This window comes from Linepithema humile, chromosome 7 (genome assembly GCF_040581485.1).
Source record: "Linepithema humile isolate Giens D197 chromosome 7, Lhum_UNIL_v1.0, whole genome shotgun sequence".
NCBI lineage: Eukaryota > Metazoa > Arthropoda > Insecta > Hymenoptera > Formicidae > Linepithema > Linepithema humile.
Window position 1 is genome coordinate 15385055 of NC_090134.1, and position 27498 is coordinate 15412552.

Here is a 27498-nt window from a genome sequence, read left to right on the forward strand (position 1 = left end):
AATTGAAGAATTTATGTCCAATAAATTACAACGTGTGCTTACGTTATCAGATAATACAAAACCAGTTATACGCAAATTATTACACGATTTTAGAACGAAGTGGCAAAATGTTGCAAGAATAGAAAAAAAATTTTTTGACAAATATCATGACTGGCTCAACGTTTTCGTTTGTCTGGATATCAAAGATTTAGCTACTACATCAAAAAAAAAAGAAAAATGTTCAGGTCGCCCAAGTTCGGAATTTACGAATTCCAGTGAACGAACAAAGCGAAGGAGGACCGAAAAACTTCGTTCACAGATGAGTACCGAAGAACTCTCTTATGCAACTCAAATGAATCTTCGAGCTGCAGGAAAAGTGAATGCTGCGAAAGTGGTAAAAGATGTAACATTGGGCAGTCCATCAAAAGCTGAAAAATATCGAAAATCTTTAGAGTTCGTTTCAGAAACCATTCTTTCCGGCGATAAAGCTCTTTTGCTTCTAATTGAGCAGAAATTATCACAAAGTCAATATCAGGGTTTAAGAAATATGAGTTTAGAAAACAATTGTAAATTATATCCATCATATAAAGAAGTATTAAAAGCTAAGCGTAAATGTTATTTGAAAGGTATATATATACATACAAGTTTTTTTGAAAGGTTTTTTATTTAAACTTGGCGTCATTTTCTGATATCACCTCTTTTATAGGCAGAATATATAGCGAATTTTTATTTGATATATACAACTTTTTTAAAAATATATATACAACTTTTTTTGAAAGGTTTTTTATTTAAACTTGGCGTCATTTTCTGATATCACCTCTTTTATAGGCAGAATATATAGCGAATTTTTATTTGATATATACAACTTTTTTAAAAATATATATACAACTTTTTTTGAAAGGTTTTTTATTTAAACTTGGCGTCATTTTCTGATATCACCTCTTTTATAGGCAGAATATATAGCAAATTTTTATTTGGTATATACAACTTTTTTTTAAAAGTACAATTTTTTTGGAAAAATTTTTATAATATATACAACTTTTTTTGGAAAGGTTTTTTGAGAGATTATTTTATATATACAACAACTTTTTTTGGAAGGTTTGTTAATATATACATTTTTTTGTGGAAGATAAATTTTTTGGAAGGTTAATATATACGACAGCTTTTTTTGAAAGGTTTATATATACAACAACTTTTTTTGGAAGTAAAATATACAACAACTTTTTTGTATACAACAACTTTTTTTTGGAAGGTTTGCGTGTACTTGGCGCCTTTTCTTTACCTTTTTTTAAAAAGGTAATTTGTTGATTGATATCATTTCTTTTTTTTCAGTAATATATAAATCCCACCACCACCCTCGTTATATAAGACGGTCCTCTTAGATTAATGTTGTAATAAAAAATACAACAACTTTTTTGTAAGGTTTGCGTGTATACAACAACTTTTTTTTGGAAGGTTTTCGTGTACTTGGTATTACTGTATATACCTTAAAATAAATTTATATTTCTGCATTTCTCATTTTCGCGCAGTATTACAGTAAATTTATGTGTTATTTCATTGGCAACAGTACAAAATATATTTGATTCGTATCTCAATAGTACATATATATAAATGTATGTATTCTTGATTACGATCACATATTAAAAACCCGTATAACCCACTGAATATATATAAAAACGGTTAAACAATTATGTAATAGCAGTACATATTACGAATAATTACAAATGCAGTTTGATTTATCTCGAGAGTAGATGAAAAAGATTTTACCGAGTTAGTACGGCATCCGCGATCCAGAACACCACCGACATTATGAGAAATTGAGAAACTTTCTGCTCGATACCGAGTCTTCTGAGGATATTATATAAAACCCGTCATATAATCGTGCGATAACATGTCGAGAGACGCGACGGTCGAGACGCAAGTTCCGAAAGACCGGCTCGATGGAACCACTGCATGAAATCCTTTATGGAATTTTTATGGAATGGATTAACTGTGGATAAATTTGGAGAGAGAAGCTTTACATCCTAGTCGCGAATCTCTCACCCGACCTTACTGATCTTTTGTATGATTGTGCGTCACTACCGCCTGATCTCTCTCCTCCTGCGTCTGATCCTTATCGCCTCAGCCCCACACCTCGTAACTACCGTCGCCCATTCTTTCCACGCGTTTTTTTACCATGTCCTCGGACACGCTCTTCAGATCATAGGCCCAACCGATCCTCGCGAAGAAGTCGATGAAGGCCGTCGTAAAGTTGAAACTATAATTGCCGAACTCGGCCGCCTTGTAATCCCATGGGAAAACATGGTGGTAATTGTGCCAACCCTCGCCGAGGGTGAATATCGTAACACCTTTGTTCTCTGACGGATAGATATATCTATAGCAAATGAAAAAGAAACTTTAATAGAATGTCGATCGTGCCATTCCGGAAATAAGTATTGCACAAGTGACAAGTGTAAATAAAGAACAAATTTAAGGAGCGGATAAAAAAACTCTTTCCGTGTTAAAAAAGAATATATAAAAAATCAACAATTTTATTTAAAAGCTGATTGTAAGCATTGAGACATTTTATTGATACTTACTTATCGTAAGGCTTGTTGCCGAACATATGGGCTGCGGAGTTTACCAGCCACGTCATATTCAACGTGAAAATGTAACGCAAAACGGTGGGAATAAAATAAGCGTTCAACCACGTCTCATTCCAACACACGACTGGAATGACAGTAGGCAAAACGAAACATAAGAATGGCGCCAGCACGACATAATATCTGAAACACATAGAATTTATTTTACTAAATTTATTTGCCGACAAAAAGAATTACTTTTTTGACTAAACCGCGACGCACGTACTTCTTTTGGAATGCCAGTATAGGGTTGCTCTCGAGGTCGCTCAAATCGATTTCCTTGCCTTTTTCCGTCACCTCAGGATGCTCCTTAACAAGCAGCCAGCCTACGTGCGAGAAAAAGAAACCCCTCGTAGCATTATGCGGATCGGCATCGGTTTCGCTGTATTTGTGGTGAACTCTGTGGTCTCTAGCCCAAACGATCGCGGCATCCTAGATCCCACAAAATAATTACATATTAATCGATACAAATAAAATACCTTAATTTGTTTCATTAGCAAAAATAATGTGTTTTTGCCACATAATTGCAGTCTATATTACTTTTTTTATTTACATATCTTTTTGAATATTTTTCTCGCATTAAATTCTTGCATTAAAAATGCTGAAAATGTTTACTCATATCTATAAATGATCTATCTATAGCGGATAATACCGCATGCATTCTCGAATTTACGGAAAAGAATGTTTTTTTCTAAACAACGGATTGCTTGTTAGACAACGTCTAATGACGTATTGAATCATAAGCAGTAGTTTTCTTACACGCGACGTGCGCTTTATACGCGACATCATTGCACTGACATGAATTTTTTAAGTCTCATTAGTAGAAAAAAGTAAACTCTATAATTATTTAATTTAATCCCAATTTTTTTTTTTTCAACTAATTACTATATTATTGATCGTTTATTTAATATCTAGTTAATTTCGTGCATGTTTCTGGCCTTTCAATTTATTAAGAAAAAATAAGCTTTATAAGCTTTATTTTTACGAATACTTTTATTCGTCAAATTTCTCGAAATTTATAAAAAATCTGTTTTCTTACGTACCTGGTACGCTATACTATTAAAAATCATAAGCAGCAGCTGGAGAGGCCACTTGGCTTTGTAAGATCTGTGTGCCCATAATCTATGAACTCCGGCTGTGATTCCGAAGCCGCTGCATTGATATAACAAGATTGCTATAATGGAGAAAATGCATGATTACACACAAAGGAATTCGAAACTATTGCAATAGTGCCGTCTTATTTGATAACGATCACGACTGTCTTAAAACAAGCTATGCCTTTATATGAAAAACAAGTTCGACAATGCTGATCAAATATTTTATTTATGAAATTACTTTGTGAATAACCTTTCAATAACCTTTCACTCATTTTTTATTTACAATCACATTGGAAAATTATGCAAGAAATTATTTTTTTTTAATTTTGCAAACATGAATCGCGTAATTTTAAACATTTCAACTTTTGCAACATATTATATTACTTTTTTCTTTACGCAAAATAATACATAATTTTATTTTGAATAAAAATTATATATGTTTTAAATTCAATAACTATAAAGCAAAATTAAAAATTATGCATATATATGCATCATATTCCACTGAAATTGTAAATTATATTCACATAATATAATTGGCATAAACCTTGTAATTAAAGTATTACGTTTTTAATCAGATTTCTTACATTCCAATTATGAAAATTAAATTGTATAATGTCAGGGAAAAAAATCAAAAGAGCTTCAGCTTTAATAAAATAATAAAAAAACTATTACGTTAACACGTGTATTGATCTTGCGCGTTGTCGTTTAAAAGACTCGCAGGTTCGTCGAATGTAATATTTTAGTAGACCTGATTGACATCCCGCTAATCGTTCGTGTTAAAAAGTTTTGCTTCAGTGCAAAGTTAAACAAATTACAACAACGAATAATAATTTAAAAACATTGCTAGTGTTACACTCGAATAATTTGGAAAAAGAATATTTTTTAGAATTTTGTTATCACAAGAATAAGAAAAGGACAGTAATTATTTACCGCATTCATGCACTGGCTACTCTTTAGTTTTAACAATAGATAGGTGTTCGGATGGCAAAAAAACGAGCAATTAAGAAAATTGATCTTAAGAGTATGTTAATGGTAACATGCTACTTACCGAAAACAACGGTCGCTAATTTGACGGATGTAAACGAGAGATAAACTCCGAAAAGAGCGCCGAGATGTAAAAACGAGAAAATTGCCACATTCTTCCAAATAATACGCCTGACGTATTTGGATTTTTCTTTCGGTTCCTTTATCAGTTGCGTCTCAGTTATAGTATCGCCCTCGAAGAGTACTCCCGTCGGTGTGCTGGTTATATTCGGAGCCATTTTTTTATCTAGACTGTTGACAACAATATGAAAAATTCTTATTAATTAAAATTTATCACTAAATATTTTAATAAACAATAAATCTCGAGCTGATAATTGTCCTGAATAAATATTTTAGATTGTAATGGATTCATCATATGTATATTAATTATTCATATTGACAATTATTTGATTCTTTTTCTTTGCAATCTTGAACAAATAAACTTTGTATTATCAATTTGATTTACAATTTACAGATATTTAAGAATAACAAAATAACAGAGAAGATTAATATATACATATATTAATAATATATTATGTACAAAACTACAACCCGAGTCGAAATTTAAAACCTACTATAAACCTCATACATGGTTATTTGTGCCTCTAATAATGTTCCTTGACCTACAAGTTCTATCTTGAAAATGTTATGTCTTCTTTTGGCCTTTCTTTAATCTTGTTGTCCTAGAAAACCCTTATTTTTATTGATGTTAAATATACAATTCCTACTTTCGTTCTTACAACTCCTACCTCTTTTGAATCTCCAAATCTTATCGAAATTTCTAGCAATAAAAATATTAATATTCAATCTATAATTGAGTTCAATTTCTATTATTTCAGATTAATATAATAAATGTTATAATATAAAATAAATAATAACAAATGAATAGTAAAAAATATTTTTAAAAATTAAGTGCAACTTAGTATTATATTTAGTATTATAAATAACTAAAAATTTATTTAAATAAACAAAAAACAATTAAAATTCAAAATTTTATTTAATATTTTATTACATATTTGACCTATAATTCGAAATTATTTAATATTCTATTACCACATTTACTTTATTTGTATTTAATGCATATCTTAATTTCAATAAGCGCAATACATTAATTATGTAATTTACTTAACTGCAGATAGATATGTAAGAGATAAGTGAATATTATTTATATAATATTTGCTTATAGTAGCCAATTTACAGTTAAGCAAATTATAATAATTAATATATTGTTTATTGAAATCAAGATCCATACATTAAATGCAAGTAAAGTATATGAGATAATAGATTATTAAATAATTTTAAATATTTATTTTCTAGAAATACATATTTATAGAACCTGAAGCCTTTTTAGAGGTTCTCAGTAAGTACTCTTTTGAGCTTCCACATGGAAAAAACGGCAATAAGTAACAATTTTTAGTATCAAAGGAGGGCAATAGCCAATGTAATGTTATATCTATATATATGAATTAAAGCTTACATTGGTTCTCCAAATTCGACAAAACTTGTAGGTTTAATCTAGGCTAAAAATTTCGACTCGGGAATTAGCTAAATTTTTATAAAAATTAAATTAAATTAGTGATTAATATAAAAGTTGGGAATAGAATTGCTTTCACGGAATCGTCGCAATGATGATAATCATATTTGCACGTGGTCCGTTTGCTGGAGCTTGCATTGCAAGTCGTGATACTCTAATTATCGATGCTTCATTGCAATCGAATGTCCCATGAATGTTAAATGAAAGCATGATGAAACAAGCAATTGTAATGGTGTGTGACGCAAGAGCGATCGATAAAAGAAAAATCAATAGCGAGTTTTATATAGGACAAATATTAAGTCGTATACTGTCAATGCTGTTTATAATTACGCAAAGCATTTACTTGAGAATGTTAAATTTAAAATTATCGCTGAAAACGGAATGGTAATATTCGGACGAGGCAATGTATAATATATACATAAAACAGCTGCGATTACATCGATCGTACTCGGTGCATTGTACGCACACTCACACGTATACACCAATTTGCTTAATTGGTTACGAGTGCTCGAAGACAATGATTCTGGAGAGATGACACCTGTAAGACTCGTCGGTGGCACGATCTGAAATAATCAGTTGTCATCACTCATATATACGCTACTTTTAATTATTTAAGATTTTTTTTAACGCCACGGTTTATCAGCAAATATTACATATCACATGACAACGTTAAAATCTGTATTACAACGCTATTTTGAAATATTTAACGAAGAAGAGTTGCTTTACTATTATAACTATGAAATATCTTTACACATAGTACATATCTCGATAAATTCTTTTTATGACATATGATTATTTTAATCATTTTCAAATTCCTTTTGACTGAGGTGTTTAGATGCTAATGTTTTCTAAATCATGAGCAGAGTTATTAACATTGACATACACGCGCACACAGAGTTCCGATCGTTATTGCAATTCCACAAGTGTGATTCCCAATATCAGATATGAGAGAATGTATGTACCGCGAGGATTCACCTATTCCGCGAGCGGGATGCTCCTGGTGATGTCTAGTCGAGGACCGCCTATTGACTGTCGGCTGGATCCTCGACGGACGTCATCCGGGCGCAGGCTCATACAGTGCCGGGACACCGACACGACAAACGGTGCTCATGTTGACAGTGTCCCTCCGTGCAACTGTCTATGCAACGACTCCGGATCGTCCGACAGGCGATCGGCTGATCAGACAATCCGGTTATAGTTAGGGTATATTATCCTGAATCAAGAAGTGTAGAAAGTAACGAATTCCCACGAAAGAACAGCGATATTCCATAATTTTCTCTCGACGTAATGTCATTTATTGAGTATTAGATGAGTTTAATTAGCTTAATGTGTCAACGGTGATCTTCCTAAATCAAACATATAAGAAAATCTCTGCTTTCTAAATAATGGATATTATTAAAAGACGACCTTAAAAAAGAAAAATAATTAGTAGATATTCTTACAGAGAAGACAGTTCTCTCTTCTTATATAATTTTAGTGTAGCTGCCAAAGTATTAATAAGACTTGCATAAGTACATATATACTGCTATATCATCATATATTTACCGATTATGCAAATGAGACTGCGAAAAATAATTATTGACACACACGCAAACGAGAATTAATTAATTCATTTTAATAATCAATTATTTTATTATACTAATTCACTTTAATAATCAGTCAAATACGATGTAGGAGATACGTAATGCAATAGCTGGTTGAAGTTTGGAACGTTCCTGGAACGATTTTTTAAAAATGATTTGTCGCTCTTGTCCTTTTGCAGGGAGGAAGTTTTGAGATCCACAAACAAAGTACAAACAAAGTACAAAAGAGACCGATCCGATACATGCGTCGGAAGACACCCTTATACCCGAAAAACCACCCCCAAAATCACTTAAACAATTCTAGCCAAGCTAAAAATGACTTGTCGCTCTTTTCCTTCTGCACGGAGAAAGTTCCGAGGCCCTCACACGACATGCAAAAAAGACCGATTCGATACATGCGTCGGAAGACACCCTTATACCCGAAAAAATAAAGAAGAATTTTTTAGACGCTCTGGAGTGGTTTTTTGAGTATAAGGGTGTCTTCCGACGCATGTATCGAATTGGTCTCTTTTGCATGTCGTGTGAGGGCTTCGGAACTTTCTTCATGCAAAAGGAAAAGAGCGACAAGTCATTTTTAGCTTGGCTAGAATGTGTTACGTCCTGATAGATGTAGAATTTTTTCGTTGGGCTCGGCGATCGACGTAAACGGACCTGACCGCACGAGCCGAGCGGCACGTTTAGGACTTGCGACGGGTCAGCGACTGGAAGAGTCGTTTTTACTCCGTCAACAAGTCAACCGCTCGTGGTTCCCTTTTTGGGTCAAGGAATTGAATCCCTATTACCCGGGGCGGAACCTTTGTGCGCAATTTGAGAGGGAAGGTGTGAGGGGGGTGACGAACGAGGAGGGTGTGGTTAAATGAAAGAAAAAAAAACAAAAGTTTAATTTATTAAAGACAACATTTTAATTTGATTGGATTTATAATTAGGATACAAAACTTAATTCTTAATTGCAGGTGCTAATAATTTTATTTGTGTATTCTTTACAAATGTGTGTGTGTGTGTGTGTGTATGTGGATTATTTTTCCGGAGGGAGGACAGAAGAAATAATAAAATAAAGAGAAATGAACTGACTTACTCGTTGCAGAGTAGTTTCGGATCGCGTTGAATATGTTCGGTGGTTCTGAGCAGGCGCCCCGTTGAGGGAAGGTGTTGTATAGGCGTCGGACCCTTTTGTAAACGAGTGGGCACCCTACTGCGGGATGGTGTCGTCAGGGTGATGGGCCTTCTACTTGAGATGCACCACGAGATGGTCGCGACAAAGTATCAACTGATTTTACTCTTTGATTCGCGCCCCCGAACTACTCGAAAAACTGTTTGAGCTAAACGGAATAACTGCGCAAACTGCTTGAAAAACTGTGTGTGATTGTGTATAATTGCCCCTGGAGCCACCAAAACACGGGTTTTTATACCCTTTCCTTGGGGTGGATCCATTTGGAAAATCTTAGGTTTTTGAAGCGGGGATCGAATAGGAATTAGTCTTGTGAGAAGATTTTTAATGTGGGGGAGGATGGCGTCATTTTTAACTAATAGGATTAGGTTTAGGTAATTAAGTTACTTGGAATGGGGGTAGGAAGAAAGGGGCCCTAACGAATAAGGAATAGCGTCGTTTCGGGTCCATATGCGATGGGGGTAGGTTTTTGAGGTGGCGTAACCCGGTTGGTGTTAATTAGTATAGGTGGGGTGCATCGCAGTGTCTTAAGATCTAGGTGGGCGTAGTCTTTAGACCGTACGACGGAATGAAGGGTGGTCTATAGAGGTGCTTGCCCCGATTCCCGGCTTTCGGATTGGAGGGTTGAGAATCGGTATATGAGTTCGCGAGGCCTTGGGTCACTGATCTAATAAATTTGACAGTTTACGACTGTCGCGTGGCCCTGGGGTCGCGTGGAGAGTGCGATTAATGCATCTCGGTTTCCCAGACCTACTGAACACGTGCACCGTATCAGGTGTCATGCCTTCTAGGCGTGCGACTGTGGTCATTACCCGATCGTCACTCGGTAAAATCCTATCTATTAGGGTTCCCGTAGGCAGAATCCAAGTATATGGCTAGCTAGTGCCAGTTTTTATTTCCTACTTTAAACATCTGGAGTCGACTAAAGACTCCGGTTACCGCAAGTTTTGACTTTTATGATTTTTCTGACGACGATAGGCACGCTGACCGACCAAGGTATTTTCAAATATCTATCCCCCTTGCTATTTTTCTCTGTGAGAAAGTTCGAGCTCATGGTGTCTCGTGAGAAAAACAGCTCTGGCGTTATAATATTCTTTAAAAGTTTTTTGTTGGTCCCGTGTTTACTAGGTCTGGTATTTAATAAAAAGAAAAGAATCGTGAAGTCTGATCAGGACGTAACACCCCCCACCTTAGACAAATGTTGGGGGTATGCAACATTTGCAATTAAATTAAAGATAGATTCTTTTCCCCTTTTTTTTTTTCGGTTAACATTCCCATTTAAGATGCCGAATCGTTCTTACACTGTTTGTTTGTTAAAGAGAAGGAAAGGAAAGGCGACCTCCAAAACCCCTTCCTTATTCCTTTCGTTCTTTTTTTTTTTTGCTGTCGCTTACATACTGGATATATATATATATTTTTCTTTCGACTTTATTTCTAATAATAAAAATCTACTATAAAGGATTTGGTGAAGCCTTCTTCCGTGGAATCCCTTTAAATGTTTGATAGAACATGGTAAAATGAGTATAGAAAAGAAAAGATGGAGTTTTATTTACGTGATAATCGTGTCCCAAAATGTCACGTACGAAGGCCCGCAGGTCAGTCCAACCACATGTTCCCTTTTATTGCTTTTCTGGATAGTCACTTATCTTCTCCATCCCTTGGCCCCAGCTCGGCTTTCATCTTCACACAGGAACTTCTCTGTACAGTCTTCTTATCTTCATTGTTATTAATAAAGTTTCCGCAACCTTCACATGGGTTGATCTCATGGATCAGGTAGGGTGATGTGGTAGGTGCGTACTCAGGTTTGTCCTTAGTCACCGGATTATGACAACACTGGTGACGGGAATTGTGGTAGTCTACCACAATTAACGTATTTTCCCAATCAGGGCAGTCGTACATTAAGTTCCGTGAGCAGCGAGCAGACTCCAGGGTGATCTTTCAGTGTAGCGTCAAATGGATTAGTGGCACATTACTCCTCGATGTATGTATAGATATTTCTTCTTCTTTCTCTCTCTTTTTTGTATTTGTAAAAGTTGGTACTCTGACATTCTATACTGTGACTGATCATCAAGTAATTCTCCCTATAGCAAATTGTTAATGAAAAGGATTCCACTTTATCTAAGATTTACTTATGAGAGGATTACGGATATATGAAAATCCCTTAAGTATACGATATTATTTATTTGTGTATGTATTAAGTAGAATATTTACTAGAAGTTAAGCCTACGTCTAAGTTAATTATTTTGCTTATTTACTTAGATATATATATATATATATGCTTTTAGAAGTATGTATCTATATATATGTATATATAAGATTATATATGTTTGATTATTTATTGAGGTAGATAGTAAAACCTTCTTTTTTTTTTTTTTTTTTTTTTTTTTTTTGTACTATATATATATGTTTGATATATAGAGATATATGTATATATAGATATTTCTTAACATTATTTTAAACGTGTATATATGTGTATATATATATATATATATATATGTATGTATGTGTGTGTATAATATTATGGTTATTACTTATACTATTGAATATATATGTATATATATTTATGTATTTTCTTTTTTATAGAAGATAATTTAAAGATAATTTTTTATAAAAGATAGTTATATAAATTTTTTTTCCTTCTTTTTTTTTTTATAAAAAAAACTTTTCTTTTGCCTAATAACAAACATAATATATATATATACATATGTATATTTTTTGTTATTTTTATTAGTTATTATTTGTGATTATAGCACTAATTATGTGTATATTCTTATGCGTTTTAACTCAACGCGGATGGTACGGTGTGTGTGGCTATATTCGCTATTTCTTGCGCAACTCCTAATTCTATTAATAAGTCTCTGAGGTTGTGGTAAACGTTGTTAGTTTCATTCTTGATATCTAATTTGATGAGTGCACCTTCGTCCCGAATTGGTTTGATTATCTGCATAATTCCGGTTTGCTGTTCTGCGATGCTTCGAGTGACATTTATGGCCCTACGAGACCATGTGGGTCCTGTAGTGGCGGGGGCTGTGTAGGCTAAGCCACATGGCACAGCTTGCCAGTAATGTTCTCTGAACCTCTCCTCGAGATGGTAGAGTTCAGCTGTTGCATGGCGAATATACACGCCCCAGTCTCGGAGGCCTATCTGCACTGTCTCATCTCCGTTCATCTTCGTAACGATGCCGCGTTGCCATCCTCCTTTTGTTTCAAGAGCAACAATGTCACTTAGTTTTGTATTCGAGTGGAAAAATCGGCGTTTGTTCATCCGCTGGTTGAAGTCCTCCATCATTTTTTGGAAGGATTCTTTACTATTTTCCAAGTGAATCCAAATTAGCATAGGCGAAAACACCCTTACTATTTTAACAGCAAACGGCGAGCGGCTCAGTTTTTGAGTATCGAGGTGTTCGATCTCCATGTTTCTATAAACAAAAAGGTGGTGTTGGGGTTAGGTGCGAATTTCGAGTCGCAACTGCGAGACCTCATGATAAGGAGCGAAACAGATTAAAATAGATAAAACAATAAAATGCGTAAAATCAAAGTTGGCGCTTGTGTAAAGTTGATAGGAAAACTGTTGTTTATGTATTTCTCTTCTTTTCTTCCTGTCTTTCTTTCCGTCTCCCCCCTTTTTTTTATTATTTTTTTTTTCTTTAAGGGAAAGAGAAATCAAGCGGTCAATCCTTCAGTGCGAATGTATAAGTGGATGCGTCCTTTGCAGGTAGTAGGGGGTAGGTTCCCCTCTGTGAAGAGTCTTCTATCGGGTTTCGTTCTGCGGGTGGTTGTGTAGCTTCTCGGTTTTCATCGCGTGGTTTTTTCAGTTTTAAGTGTAATAGGAGCTGAGTTAACGAGTCCCAGATGGCTCCAAGCAAATATATGGACCATCCGTATACTGTGTGTAGAGCATAGCCATGCACAATGGTATCCAGTATTAGTTTTACTGCTCTTACTGCCAAGTAAATTCCTAAAAATCCAGCGCTTATATTGCCGAAAATTAGGAATCGATTCCAAAATTTCTGCCATGCCGAGATAGCTATTTTTTCAACTGATGCCTCATCTAGGAAGTTTGCAAAAGATCCTCCATCGTGCATAATCGTAGAGTGGCCCATCATTCCTCTGGCCAAGGTGTTTAACATTGCGGGTCTCTCAGCAGGAAACATAATATGATCCCTGAGATCGCTTAAATCTCTTTCAGTATATATGCCGCTGGTAGCAAGTGATCCGGGGCTAATGTATTTCCAGCTCGGTGTTGTCATCGGTTTCATGGTCATCGGCGGTACTGTATGTATTGGTTTAGGAGTGAGTCTATACCATGCATCTCCCAGAAGATACATGGGTGGTGCGAATAAATTGCACGTAATCTGCGTTCCTTGTCGTAACAGTATATGGGTTTGCGGTGTTAAAAATTGTGTTCTGTTTTCTCGCGTCACAGGCAATTGATCATAGCATTCTTCGGTGTGTGCTACTCTTACTTCGACAGGCACACATTTTACTATGTGTATTACTTCGCCAGCTAGTAAGGCCATGTATCCTGGTCCCTTCATGAAGTGATAAGCGAAGACATCCGGCGATTGGGTGGCTATGGCTAATGAATTGTGTAATATTTTTTGTTCGAGCTGACATTGTTGCAGTAAAATATTCTTGTATAGTTCACTAAATTGAGTCCGCACATGTTTCTCTACATATACAAATTTAGAGTTCATATAGGTGAAGATGTCCAAATTAGCTATGCGTGATTCTTTTTTAAAAATTGCTACGCCTGGTGAAGTTTCGAAAATTACTAATTTTGGATGTTCCGTGTGGAAAAGAGTGTATCCACAAGTCGAATAGGAGTCTCTGCTTGCCAATGCAAAAACTGTGTCTTCTGTAGTCATGGAATAAACAATTTGCTGTTGTTTGTTGACGACGTCTATTATTCTGTGTGCATATCCTTCATATAATACTCCATAAGTGCCGAACCTGCAGGTATCCGTGGGCATGGATGCCCAGTAGGTATCCCCACCCTCGATGTCAGTGCAATGTGTTGCGCTCAACGCGCAGGTCACTCCAGACCTCAGTTGGACTCGGTTCGTGTTTATCTTCACGTCAGCTATATAATCCTGTAGTGTAATTTTTATGGTTGCGAGTACCACGGCTTTTTCCCATGTGCCAAATGGATCGCTATACGTTGTTCCGGAACAGGTGCCATCATTGTTCACGTGTCCGGCCAGTGTTACCGGTCGTGTTGCAGTTTGATTGGATTTCAATCCTGTTATTCGAGTATTCCCGATTTCGTAAGTACCATACATATGCATTCGTTGGCAGGCGTCTCTTGATACCTCTTCTATATACGCGTGTTTTCCGTTGTACACGTCCATGGAGTGAGAGAACATTCCGCATCTCCTGATTAATCTGTCTATTTCTATTTTGCATTGTATAACTCTCGCGGAGGTAAATTCGTTAATTTGTAGCAATTGTATATAAATCTTTTGAGCTGCTACTTCTGGCTGTGGTATATCACATTCCTCTATCCCCAGTAATGATAGAGTCGTAATGTTCGTCGATGCAGATCCGCAGTCATATCCTATTATGCCTTTAGTGCCGCGTAACCAAAAATTTAGCACGGCGATTATTAAAAATCCTCGGAGATCCATCTGAAATTTAGCACGTCTAAGGTATATTAATATAGCGCACCTTTAATTGTCAAGCTTGTTGTTATTACTTATTTCCTTATTTGCTAATCAATTTATCATTTATTTATTTATAAAATTTTTTTTTGTAAAATATATTTATATATATTTTTTTTTATAGTTACTTATTTTAATTAACAATAATAAAATTACTTAATTATTAGGAGTTGGTTTGATGTGTGAGATTCGTAGGCGATTAGGGTGTACAACGCGACTGTTCTTTTTTATTTTAATTCTTACGTTATTTCTATTCAATATTTCTAAGACCTCATGGGGTCCTGTGTATTGATCTCCAAATTTGCCAGGTTTAGGGCCCTTTAATAAAAAGACTTGATCACCAAGTTTGAATGTTTGTGGGTTTATCTTTTTATCATAGTGTCTTTTCGATTTAATTTTTGCTTCGACAACGTTTTCTCGGGCATTTTTCTGAATTGCGTGGAGTTGACTAACTAAATTTACAAGATATTCGTTGTAAGTTGCTAATTTATCGCCAGATGCTAAAGGTTCATTTGACGGAATTCGTGCTATTTTGCCGAAGATTAATTCGTAAGGCGTGTGTTTAGTTGCTTCATGTACACTAGTGTTATAATTATACATCGCGAGACTTATCCATCTATCCCACTGTTTTTGTTCTCTTGCATATTGCTTTAAATATTCTCCTAATGCGTGATGTGATCTTTCTAATGAGCCGTTTGATTGAGGATGGAATGCGGTTGTACGGAATTTACGAATTTTAAATATTTTAGCTACCTTTTTCATTAAGTCACTGATAAAATTTCTACCCTGGTCTGTTAAAATTGCTTTCGGAGAACCGAATACACAAATAAATCGATCGACGAAAGCTTCGGCTACCGTTTCGGCAGTTTGGTCGGATAACGGTATTCCCATGCTGAATTTAGTGAGTTGGTCTTGTAGAGTTAAGATATATTCATTGCCACGTTCGGTTTTAGGCAAAGGTCCTACGATATCCATGGCGACCTTATCGAAAGATGATCCGGGTGTATCGGTAATTATCATAGGTTGTTTGGTTTTTACGCGAACTAGTTTCTTTAATTGGCAATGTAAACATTGTTGGATAAAACGCTGTATATCTATTTTTAAATTTTCCCAGTAATAATTATGTTTGATTCTATTATACGTTTTAGTTACTCCGCGATGTCCCCCAGTGGGTAAACAGTGCGTTTCTCCTATTATTATTGGTCGTAGATCTCTAGGTGGATATTTAACTAATCCATTGCAAATAATTAATTTAATTGGTGCGTCAAGGAATATTAATTGTAGCTGATTTTTGACATTGTTCCACGGTACATTGTTAATAAAATCCGTTTTGGCAATACTAAGTGTTTCAATTTTTAAATTTTCAACAGTTTCTTTTAAGTTATTTAAAGCGGTTATGATTCGAGATAAAGTTAATGTTGGGCCTTCTCGTTGTTCTTCGCTTATCGGCAATATTATATGATAATAATTTTTTATTTTAATGGTTTTAGGTTGATTTAACATAAGATTATTTAAATTTGGAAGTTTGTTTCGTTCGAATAACTTTTGCGAACCGGAATCTAAAGGTTTACCGTTTGTATCAACAAAATATGCTATGTTGTCTTTACGTAAGAATAATAGATCGCGAGATTCAATTATATTATTTTTTATTATTTGCTGATTATTAATAGTGGGTTTACTATAATTTTTGATATTGATCTCTTGGTTATTGTCTATATTTTCTTGTTCCTCGTCTTCATCATTGTTTTCTTTATCAGGCGGATCATTTCTATCGTCTAACAATATAACGTTATCGTCTATTTGCTCTTTTATTAAATTATCTTGATCGGTAATTCGACGTCGTGCTGTCCGACTTCTTGTTAGTATTTTGTCATGTGTAGGTGGACTGTGAATTAATGCTCTCTCTATTATTTGTTGATTTGGTTCATCTAATTCTTCTTGGGTAAATGGTATCGAGTCTGTATTATTTTTAATTGCATTTTCGTTTTCTTCGGTGTCGGAAAAATGTAATTCATAATTTTCTTCCTCGCTATCAGAAAGATGTGATTTGTAATTATCATTTTCTTCAGTGTCAGAAAGGCGTAGTTCGTAATTATCATCTTCCTCTGAAGAATCGGAGAGATACAATTTATAATTATCTTCTTCTTCGTCAAATTCTCTTTGCGTTTTTAAGGTTGTTTTAGCATTTTTAAAGATTTTTCGTTTCTGTCTGCCCTTTCTAACTGGTTTACAATCGACTTCTTCAAGGTTTATAGGATTTCGTGATAATGCATCTGCGTTTACATTCATTTTACCTGCTTTATATTCCACTTCATAATCGTATTCCGCTAATTTTAGTCTCCATCGTAATATTCTCATGTTTGCATCTTGAGCATTCTTAAACCACATTAAAGGCTTGTGATCGGTTACCAGTGTGAATTTTCGTCCGTATAAGTATGGTCGAAAATGTTTAACGCAGTAAACTATTGCTAATGCTTCCTTTTCGTATGTATCGTATTTCAGTTCGTTATCTGTTAAGGTACGAGATGCATAGGCCACTGGACGATCCTTATTTATTTCTCCTTGCGATAATATTCCTCCTACTGCTATCCCAGAAGCATCCGTTGTTAAAATAAATGGTTTGGAAAAATCAGGATATTGCAATACGGGTTCTTTACATAATAATTGTTTCAATATTTCGAAAGATTCTTCTTGAGTAATCGTCCATTCAAATCGTGTATCGTTTTTTAACAAATTAGTTAATGGTTTCGCCAGTTTTGAAAAATTCGGTATAAATCGTCTATAATATCCGGCGAGTCCTAAAAATTGTTTAATGTTTTTTGGTGTTTTGGGCCTAGGAAATAATTTTACTGCTTCTAATTTCTTAGGATCAGGTTTAACTCCATTTTTACTAATTATATGCCCTAGATAAGTTACTTCCGTTTTTAAGAATTCACATTTGTCCGGTTGTAATTTTAAATTGGCCTTTCGAAGCCTTTCAATTAATAAATTGTATTTCCTTTCGTGTTCTTCCAGTGAGGCGGCGTAGATAACGATGTCGTCCATATAAACAAATAATTCCTGGCCTTGTAGTCCTGATAATACTAGATCCATTAAACGTTGAAAAGTAGCAGGTGCATTTTTTAATCCAAAAGGCATTCTATCGAATTCATAATGTCCAAAAGGAGTGGTGAAAGCAGTTTTATGGCCATCTGCAGGATCCATTTTTATTTGATGAAATCCGGAAGCTAAATCACATACGGAGAAGTATTGCGCTCCTCCTAATTGATCAAGAATATCGACAATATTCGGTAATGGATAAGCATCTCCGATTGTTTTATCGTTTAAAGCTCGGAAGTCTAAAACCATTCTCCAGCGTTTATTTCCTTTCGAGTCTTCCTTCTTGGGTACTATCCATATGGGTGTATTATACGGTGATTGTGAAGGTTTAACTATACCTCCTGTCAGCAGTTCTTCTACTTGTTTATTTATCTCTTCCTTATGAGATTGCGGAAATCTATATTGCCTCGTGTTTATCGGTCGATCATCCATTGTTGAAATTTGATGTTGTAATATTTGAGTGGCAGTTAAATTTTCTCCAGGTATGTGAAATCGGTCTTGACTCTGTGTAATAAGCCTTATTATGCCTTCTTTTTCTCGTGCGTTTAAGTGTTCCAAACGTAGTAGGTCGACGATTTCTGTAAGACGATCCTTTCCAGATTTTTCTGCTACTACTAGACACTTGCTACGGACTGGAGTGTTAACAGCGTCTTGACTCAGATTTTCACGCGGAGTTAACTTCTCCATGCAATCTTTTACTAATTTTTTCACATTTTCATGTTTATGTTTAGATTTCCCCTTTCGCATAAATTTATCTATCATTTCCTGAGTCTTAATTTTTGATAACACCAAAATTTTCGAAGATGGTTTATTTTTACTCTTAATACTGTCATTAATCGTCATTTTTTTATTAAAATGTTGGATTTTATCCAGTAGCTCTTCAATTGTTACATATATATCCTGATTTTCTTTTCCATTAATTTTCGAGAGTGATCCAACCTTTGGAAATTTTATATTTTTTAGGGAGGATAGAAAACTTCTCCCTTTTATATTTTTAAAAGAAGATTGTGTCGAATTGCGTAGCGAGGTTTGGTAACTTCCCTCCTCGCAACCGACGGGGTCTGGAGAGGTTTGGTAACTTCCCCCTCCGGGAATGATTTGATGATTCGGAAAAGTACAGAAACTTTTCCCTTCAAAGGATGTAGAGTCACTCATTTCTTTTAACGAGGTTTGACGGCTTTCCTCCCCGTTTTTAGAATTGTTCAATAATTTTGGAGGGACTTGACAACTTCCCTCTCTACTTTCAGGATCATTCTTATTTTCAACGTTATTTTTAATTTTATCTTTATCTTCAATTTTATCTTTATTTTTAATTTCCCTTTTAATTTTATTATTTGACACGTCATCATTTTTGTTCACTTTGATCTTAGCTTTATTTTTATTACCATCTTCGAATTTTTCATTATTATTAATAATGTTAACGTTATTAATGTTTCTATCGTCGAATTCATCGTTGTTAAATTCATTTTGCATCTTAAGAGTTTCGTCGCTTTCAGGTTGTATTGTTGTCTCTCGCGTTTTCCTTAAACTATCCTGGTTAAGATCAATTTTATGGTCGTCGAGCAGTTCACTCAGGGGCCTGAGTCGAAGGGTAGGTACTCGAATTTCAACCTCTTCGTCCAAAGTGCTTATGACATTCAAGTAAGCTTTTCCCGACACGTTTTCCACGATAGTATCTCCCAAATATATTCCGTGCGCTAATTTGATTTTTGGTAAATAACCTATTTTTATTTCTGGATTTTCTATTCTTACGTAAAACAAGGATTCTGATCTGGGTGATGCTACGATAGTTTCCGGAGAAGAAAATGTCACGCAATTTCCAAAAACATTTAGGCGTTCGTGTGCGTAATCGATAGTTGAAGCTGTTTGTTTAAAGAAATCGTTTCCTAATATTCCTGATTGCGTAATCGGAAAGTCATCGGCTACTATGTGGAATTTTACTGACTCGCCAAAAAGAGTAAAAGCGATTTCTCCGAGTGTATAAACGGGGTAATTGTTTATACCATTTAACTGTAAAACGTTATTATAATTAATATTTAAATTTTGGGGCACAAAATTTTCCTTAATTATGTTAGGACCGGAACCGGTGTCTAGCATAAAGGTTATGGGCGAAATCATTTCGTTAATTTTTATTTTGACAGTAGGCACGCGACTCTGTTTGTTAAGATTTACAGTTACGGGCCGAATTTCCGAAGGGTCATTTTTTACGCATTTTTCTGTGAGGTCGACGGGCGTGAAGTCTGGTCGGACCCCTGCGGTACGCCCGATTTCGAGGGGCCGTTCCCGTTTCCCGTGTTTCCTTCTCTTTTACGATTATTGCTTGCAATGCGTAATTGACAATTTTCAATTAGGTGCCCGTTTTCTTTACAATAACGACAAAACGTTCCGTCAGCAGAATTTGCCCGTTGATTAGAATTTGAACGGCAGTTTTTAGCTGTATGGCCCAAGTTATTACAAATTTGGCAGATGATTCTGTTTTGATTATTAAGATTTGTTTGCTCGTTTTGTTTTTTCCAACAATTATTGGCAGAATGGCCCGGTCGGTCGCACCACTGGCAAATTATGGAGATCTTATTGTTAAAATTACTTATTTGGTTATTAGAATTATTTAGGCGGCAATTTTTTGCATTATGACCCGGTTTAAAACATAATTGACATTTTATGGTATTTTCCTGCACCATATTTATTGATCGTTGAGCTTGAGGATCACGTAATCGACACTTTTCTGCACTATGTCCGCGTTTTTTACAAATCTGGCGAATTAGGATTTCAGTGCCTAAATTATTTTGTTTAAAAGAGTCTGCCATTTGCATAAGTTTCCTACAATTAGCTGCTGAGTGGCCAATTTTAAAGCAAATTTGACAAATTCTGGAACGATTTTCCTGTACATTATTTCGGTCGGAGTTAGCAGGTCCATGTCGTAAATCTGTAATAGCACGAAGCTCTCTTTCTATGCGTAGGGCATCTGTTACAGTCGCCTGTACGTCTAAGTTTCGAGCGATCCTCTGCTCGATTTCGGGTTTTAGGCCTCGGATGAAACATTTACACATGTCTTTTTCTAAAGATGCTCGCACGTCGTGATCTGTTAACGCGTGTTCTGAACTACGATAGGCTTCTCGTATCTGTTTTCCTAAGAGTTTTACACGATTAGCATAAGTGACGACATCCTCGTCATTCTTTTGATATACGTTTCCTAATTCTCCCTGTAACTGATACACATTTTTAGATCCGCCGTAAATTTGTTTTAGATATTTAGTTAACTGAGCTACTGTTTCGAAATCTTGATCTCTAATTGTTCGTCGCGCCTCGCCTACTATTCGCGTTCGTAAAATTTTAGTAAATTGAGGCTCTGCTTCATGGGGCAACATAGACTTTGCCTCTTCGCATCCTTCGATAAAATAACTTAATGGGATATTTTTTCCGTCGAAAAATGGAACGGCTTCGACCGCGTATTTTAGGGTAGCAAACGGATTACCTTGCGCCATATTTTTCACCCTTTTACTGTCACTTGGACTTAGTTTAAAATTTAAGTGTTCGTTCTCACCACACGGTCTAATAGTCTCGTCACCAGAATCGTCGGAATCGTACTCGGGAGCACTAGGCTCCACTAAAAACGCTTCAATTTCAGGTTCGTTAGCGTTGAATTTAATTTGTTTAGGGACGCGAGCGGAGGAGGCTGCTGGAGTGGATGTGTAAAGTGTATCTAATGTGTCTGATTTAGTTTTCTTTTTGCTTTTTATTGCGGCATTAAATTGTTCTTCTATTTTATCTTTATCGGAGTTAGACCTCGTTGTCATTCCTACCTCTCAAAAATTGCACTTTTCATCCCGGACGAGCCCCCAATTTTTATTCTTTCTATCAAGTCTGTTACGTCCTGATAGATGTAGAATTTTTTCGTTGGGCTCGGCGATCGACGTAAACGGACCTGACCGCACGAGCCGAGCGGCACGTTTAGGACTTGCGACGGGTCAGCGACTGGAAGAGTCGTTTTTACTCCGTCAACAAGTCAACCGCTCGTGGTTCCCTTTTTGGGTCAAGGAATTGAATCCCTATTACCCGGGGCGGAACCTTTGTGCGCAATTTGAGAGGGAAGGTGTGAGGGGGGTGACGAACGAGGAGGGTGTGGTTAAATGAAAGAAAAAAAAACAAAAGTTTAATTTATTAAAGACAACATTTTAATTTGATTGGATTTATAATTAGGATACAAAACTTAATTCTTAATTGCAGGTGCTAATAATTTTATTTGTGTATTCTTTACAAATGTGTGTGTGTGTGTGTGTGTGTATGTGGATTATTTTTCCGGAGGGAGGACAGAAGAAATAATAAAATAAAGAGAAATGAACTGACTTACTCGTTGCAGAGTAGTTTCGGATCGCGTTGAATATGTTCGGTGGTTCTGAGCAGGCGCCCCGTTGAGGGAAGGTGTTGTATAGGCGTCGGACCCTTTTGTAAACGAGTGGGCACCCTACTGCGGGATGGTGTCGTCAGGGTGATGGGCCTTCTACTTGAGATGCACCACGAGATGGTCGCGACAAAGTATCAACTGATTTTACTCTTTGATTCGCGCCCCCGAACTACTCGAAAAACTGTTTGAGCTAAACGGAATAACTGCGCAAACTGCTTGAAAAACTGTGTGTGATTGTGTATAATTGCCCCTGGAGCCACCAAAACACGGGTTTTTATACCCTTTCCTTGGGGTGGATCCATTTGGAAAATCTTAGGTTTTTGAAGCGGGGATCGAATAGGAATTAGTCTTGTGAGAAGATTTTTAATGTGGGGGAGGATGGCGTCATTTTTAACTAATAGGATTAGGTTTAGGTAATTAAGTTACTTGGAATGGGGGTAGGAAGAAAGGGGCCCTAACGAATAAGGAATAGCGTCGTTTCGGGTCCATATGCGATGGGGGTAGGTTTTTGAGGTGGCGTAACCCGGTTGGTGTTAATTAGTATAGGTGGGGTGCATCGCAGTGTCTTAAGATCTAGGTGGGCGTAGTCTTTAGACCGTACGACGGAATGAAGGGTGGTCTATAGAGGTGCTTGCCCCGATTCCCGGCTTTCGGATTGGAGGGTTGAGAATCGGTATATGAGTTCGCGAGGCCTTGGGTCACTGATCTAATAAATTTGACAGTTTACGACTGTCGCGTGGCCCTGGGGTCGCGTGGAGAGTGCGATTAATGCATCTCGGTTTCCCAGACCTACTGAACACGTGCACCGTATCAGGTGTCATGCCTTCTAGGCGTGCGACTGTGGTCATTACCCGATCGTCACTCGGTAAAATCCTATCTATTAGGGTTCCCGTAGGCAGAATCCAAGTATATGGCTAGCTAGTGCCAGTTTTTATTTCCTACTTTAAACATCTGGAGTCGACTAAAGACTCCGGTTACCGCAAGTTTTGACTTTTATGATTTTTCTGACGACGATAGGCACGCTGACCGACCAAGGTATTTTCAAATATCTATCCCCCTTGCTATTTTTCTCTGTGAGAAAGTTCGAGCTCATGGTGTCTCGTGAGAAAAACAGCTCTGGCGTTATAATATTCTTTAAAAGTTTTTTGTTGGTCCCGTGTTTACTAGGTCTGGTATTTAATAAAAAGAAAAGAATCGTGAAGTCTGATCAGGACGTAACAAATGGTTTAAGTGATTTTGGGGGTTTTTCGGGTATAAGGGTGTCTTCCGACGCATGTATCGGATCGGTCTGTTATGTATGTTATGTGAGGGCCTCAGAACTTTCTTCGTGCAGAAGAAAAAAAGAGACAAATCATTTTTAGCTTGTCTAGAATTGTTTAAGTGATTTGGGGGGTGGTTTTTCGGGTATAAGGGTGTCTTCCGACGCATGTATCGGATCGGTCTCTTTTGTACTTTGTTTGTGGGTCTCAAAACTTCCTCCCTGCAAAAGGACAAGAGCAACAAATCATTTTTAAAAAATCGTTTTAGGAACGTTTCAAACTTCAACCAGCTGAAAAAAATGGAAACTTAGAATAATATTCTTTGTTAATAAAATATATGTGGAATCTCTCACCTATAAATTTTACTTTTTAGCTTCTGTTTCTACGCAATATGGACGAGATAATAATTAATAACTTAATAATTTAAAAAAATTAAAAAAAATTTTTTTTTTATTTGTTGAACAGAATAATCCAATCTAATCTAAATCAAAAATGCTATGGTGCCCGGCTGGAAAACAGTTGCCTCGGTACGTAGATCTAAGTTTCATTGTATTTTCTTGAAAGTTAATGAAAATTAAGTAATTAAAAGTAATTGACATTATATCTAAAAGCATCGGAAAAGAAAAGAATGATAAAAAGAATGATAAAAAATCTTGGAGTATCTTTTAAATATTGATTGTTATAACAACACTAAATAAGAACTAACAATCGAGCATAAATATACACATAGATGTTTAATACTGTTAAATTTATTATAAAACGCCCGGTAAAAAATTTCTCATATATAATCATGTAGCATTTAATAGAGTTATACAATATTTTACATAATTGTGTAAAAATATGTATAATTATACATGACGAAATATAAAACGTTATATATATATATATATAAATGGAGCGACTGCAGTATAGAATTACATGTAAGTACTTTTTATACATACTTATATATAATGTCCACAATATTTTATATATAATTATATATGAATCTCTGTTAGTCTAATATATGATTATGTATAAGTCTTGCATCATGTATAAACATATATAAGTAAGAAGCAAATTTCAGATATAGTCATACGCAATTGTATATGATTTTGTATAAACGAGAAATTCTGGCTAATTGTGTCACTTTTTCCTTAATTTCACTTAATGCCTTGATTTAAAAATATTTTACTTTTCTAAAAGTTTCTATACCTTTTTCTCATCGCGCGCGTGCATGCAAGAGAGGAATATAAACAAAATAAAATAAAAAAACACTATTTTACATTTATAAGAAATATATGTTATTTATTGTATTTCTAAATAATATGAGAAAAATAAATAACATGAGATATAAATACATTTTATGAATGATACAAATAGTTCGAAAATTAGTGCTTGGGGTATTTAAAGAAGAGATTTTTAAGAAAGGACCTCATCAAGTCACTCTTACTGCCCATACAGCACAGAACATTGCAATTACATTGCAGCAATGTTACAATCTTGCAAGTTGCAATGTAATATTGTTGAGACATTATTGCAACCTGTAATTGTAATATTTCATGAGAATGTGACAGCAACATTCCAGTAACATTGCAATAGCAATATTCGGTAATTGCTAGTTCGTTCGTTTACCGCTATGCGACGCGCGTTGCAAAATCTATCTCGTATTTAAGTTTTAGTCATGATGATTATATGAAACTTGCAAAGAGTGGCTAGTAAGATTAAAGACATAGTAATTATTTTTATCAGTTTAATTTTTCTGATACGACCTCAACACAGGGAATTCAGATATTGAACTGATTGTTCAAAAATTGGACAGATAAATGTCCGAATAAATAAAAATATATGCAACATTATTCTAAGATTGCAATAACAATGCATTATTGCAAATTCATTACATTGCAATATTACTGTAATCTTTCGTTACAATCTTCCTAAAAGCGGACATTTTAACGTTGCTGCAATCCCACAGCAATGATGCAACAACATTTTGCAGTGAATTTGCAATATTGCAACATTGCGATGAAAGATTGATGCAATGTGTATGCAATCTTTGTGTACTGTATGAGTATATATATATATATATATGATGTGATGTATGTATGATTATGTACTTTATGTTTGCGCAATAAAAACACAACAAAATAAAACAAGAAAATGTATATTTACTCATACACACCTTTATATAATCATATATAAATATATATATTCATATTCATTTATATATAGGTGTATTTATTTATGTATGGACAAATTCGGTATATAATTTTGTATAATTAGATATGTACTATTTTTGTCTAATTATGTATGAGAAATTTTTTACCGGGCGGTAAAGGCAAAAAAAGCCAGACCGCTAGAGTTCAGTGCGAACAAACTTGTATTGTGTTATAAAAACCATTAATATACATAGTATATAAACGTTTCAATCTGTCATCAGACTATCCTCAGTGTCAAATTAATAAATTAAATATGAAAATGCACGCTAATCATTTACAATAAGATATGGTTTCAAATCAAATATAATTTTTACGCAAAATTTGTTGCAGGATTAATGAAAAATGTTAACGTATTAAAACTGAAAAAAATTGAGAAACACGATTGTTATATTGATATTTCTTTTTCACAGAATAAAGAATTATATAAGTTGTACATACCCGACTTTTCTAATATTGTCCATAATAATCGTTCGTTCAATTGTTCGATTTGTTAAAAAAGAAATAGAAGAGAACGAAAGGTAAGTTACTGGCTTAAGAGTCAGATTGTTAATATCAGCACTACATGTACATCGGAAGCAATGGAAAATTAAATAAGAGAGGAAGAATAAGGAGTGGGGGTAATGTAGTAGGAGATGAGAGCGATAAGAAGGAGAAGGAATTTAAGTTAGAGGGGAGGCAATAGGTTTATAATCAGGAGGTAAAACTCTGATAAAAAGTCAGTAACTTCAACTGTTTAACCTCATGTTTTGACACATAATAAAGAGAATTTCTGAAATCAATCTTTTGTTATAAGAAGGCTCCTCCAAAATTATGCTTATGTTCGTTATCTTTGGTTTATCCACGAGATGTACAAAACGTGTTAAATATGGATTATATATAGACTTATTATTAAATACATTAACGTCATTGATGATCTATGTTTTAGGCCAGAAGTATAATGTTCCAGAACAACACTTTTTTAAAGCGATTTTTGTGATATAAATTTTTCTAATTATTACAATTTTATTTCTTGATATTGCCAATATACATGTATATATATATATACATAATATATATATATGGTTTTAAAAAAAAGTATGCAGTTGCATGTTGCAAATGACATATTTTTTCTTGAAAACAACTATGTGTTTTCTTTATACAATTGATTCGTCTCATTATTTTGTGCATAAAAGTATTAAGGTAAAATTCCCGAAAATTGAATGTTTTACAAGATATTTTGTATTTTATGTCAAAATGCTGTAACTTTCAAGCCTCATAACTCGAAAAGTACTTAATGAGAAATAACTTTATTATAGTGTTTTGAAAAGCTCTTGACACCAGCTATTAGATTTTGGAATCAAAAATAGTGTGTTCCATTTAAAAAAACAAAGTTGACCTCCATATGACCTTGGCATGTACACCCTAGGTTAAACCAATGTCATCATCGGATGTCCCCCTCCGAACCCAACAACTTTTGTAAGGGTTATTTTCGGATTGGTGGCTCCCCTGACGAGATATTCAGGTGCGTAATTTAAAATGGGATATCCTGTATATTAAAAATCTCTCTCAATTGACCCCATTTCATTATCATTTCATCAATATTTCAGTAAAAATTCAGTGAAAAATCTTTTTTTTTTGTTTGTATTAAAGTATTTTTAATAAAATTTAATTATGTATTCAGTTTCAGAAAAAAGTTATTCAGCACTGTTCATTGTAGTTCATTAAAATGCATACAATGAGAGAGAAAAAAATTCACTGTAGTAACTCAGTCAACACCAAACATTTGTTACATTACATCTATGTTATAATTTCGTACTCAACAGTGTAAATGCAATATATGCCATGTGTTATATTGCATTTGCATTGTTGACTACGAAATTATAACATAGATGTGAT

The 27498-nt window shown here is 34.9% G+C and overlaps 2 protein-coding genes across 2 annotated transcripts; both read right to left on the reverse strand.

The window, feature by feature from the left end:
- Nucleotides 1-355: 355 nt before the first annotated feature.
- LOC105674259 (acyl-CoA Delta-9 desaturase-like) lies at nucleotides 356-26169 on the reverse strand. The gene is made up of 6 exons (XM_067359810.1): nucleotides 26062-26169; nucleotides 4746-4972; nucleotides 3644-3774; nucleotides 2827-3032; nucleotides 2559-2744; nucleotides 356-2353 (listed from the first exon to the last, which is right to left on the reverse strand). The coding sequence occupies exons 1-6, from the start codon at nucleotides 26082-26084 to the stop codon at nucleotides 2101-2103; spliced, it is 1026 nt and encodes a 341-aa protein (XP_067215911.1). The 5' UTR covers nucleotides 26085-26169; the 3' UTR covers nucleotides 356-2100.
- LOC137001255 (uncharacterized) lies at nucleotides 11358-14633 on the reverse strand. Its single transcript, XM_067359809.1, has one exon. The coding sequence runs from the start codon at nucleotides 14630-14632 to the stop codon at nucleotides 12677-12679; it is 1956 nt and encodes a 651-aa protein (XP_067215910.1). The 5' UTR covers nucleotide 14633; the 3' UTR covers nucleotides 11358-12676.
- Nucleotides 26170-27498: the final 1329 nt, after the last annotated feature.

What these genes read in the sequence shown, in the direction of transcription:
- LOC137001255 (XM_067359809.1), bottom strand. Translation starts at nt 14,632, where the DNA reads ATGGATCTCCGAGGATTTTTAATAATCGCCGTGCTAAATTTTTGGTTA.
- LOC105674259 (XM_067359810.1), bottom strand. Translation starts at nt 26,084, where the DNA reads ATGGACAATATTAGAAAAGTCGG. An exon ending in GACAATATTAGAAAAGTCGG is followed by an intron (nt 4,973 to 26,061) that starts GTATGTACAACT and finishes TGTTGTCAACAG; the next exon opens with TCTAGATAAAAAAATGGCTC. An exon ending in ATTAGCGACCGTTGTTTTCG is followed by an intron (nt 3,775 to 4,745) that starts GTAAGTAGCATG and finishes TCTCCATTATAG; the next exon opens with CAATCTTGTTATATCAATGC.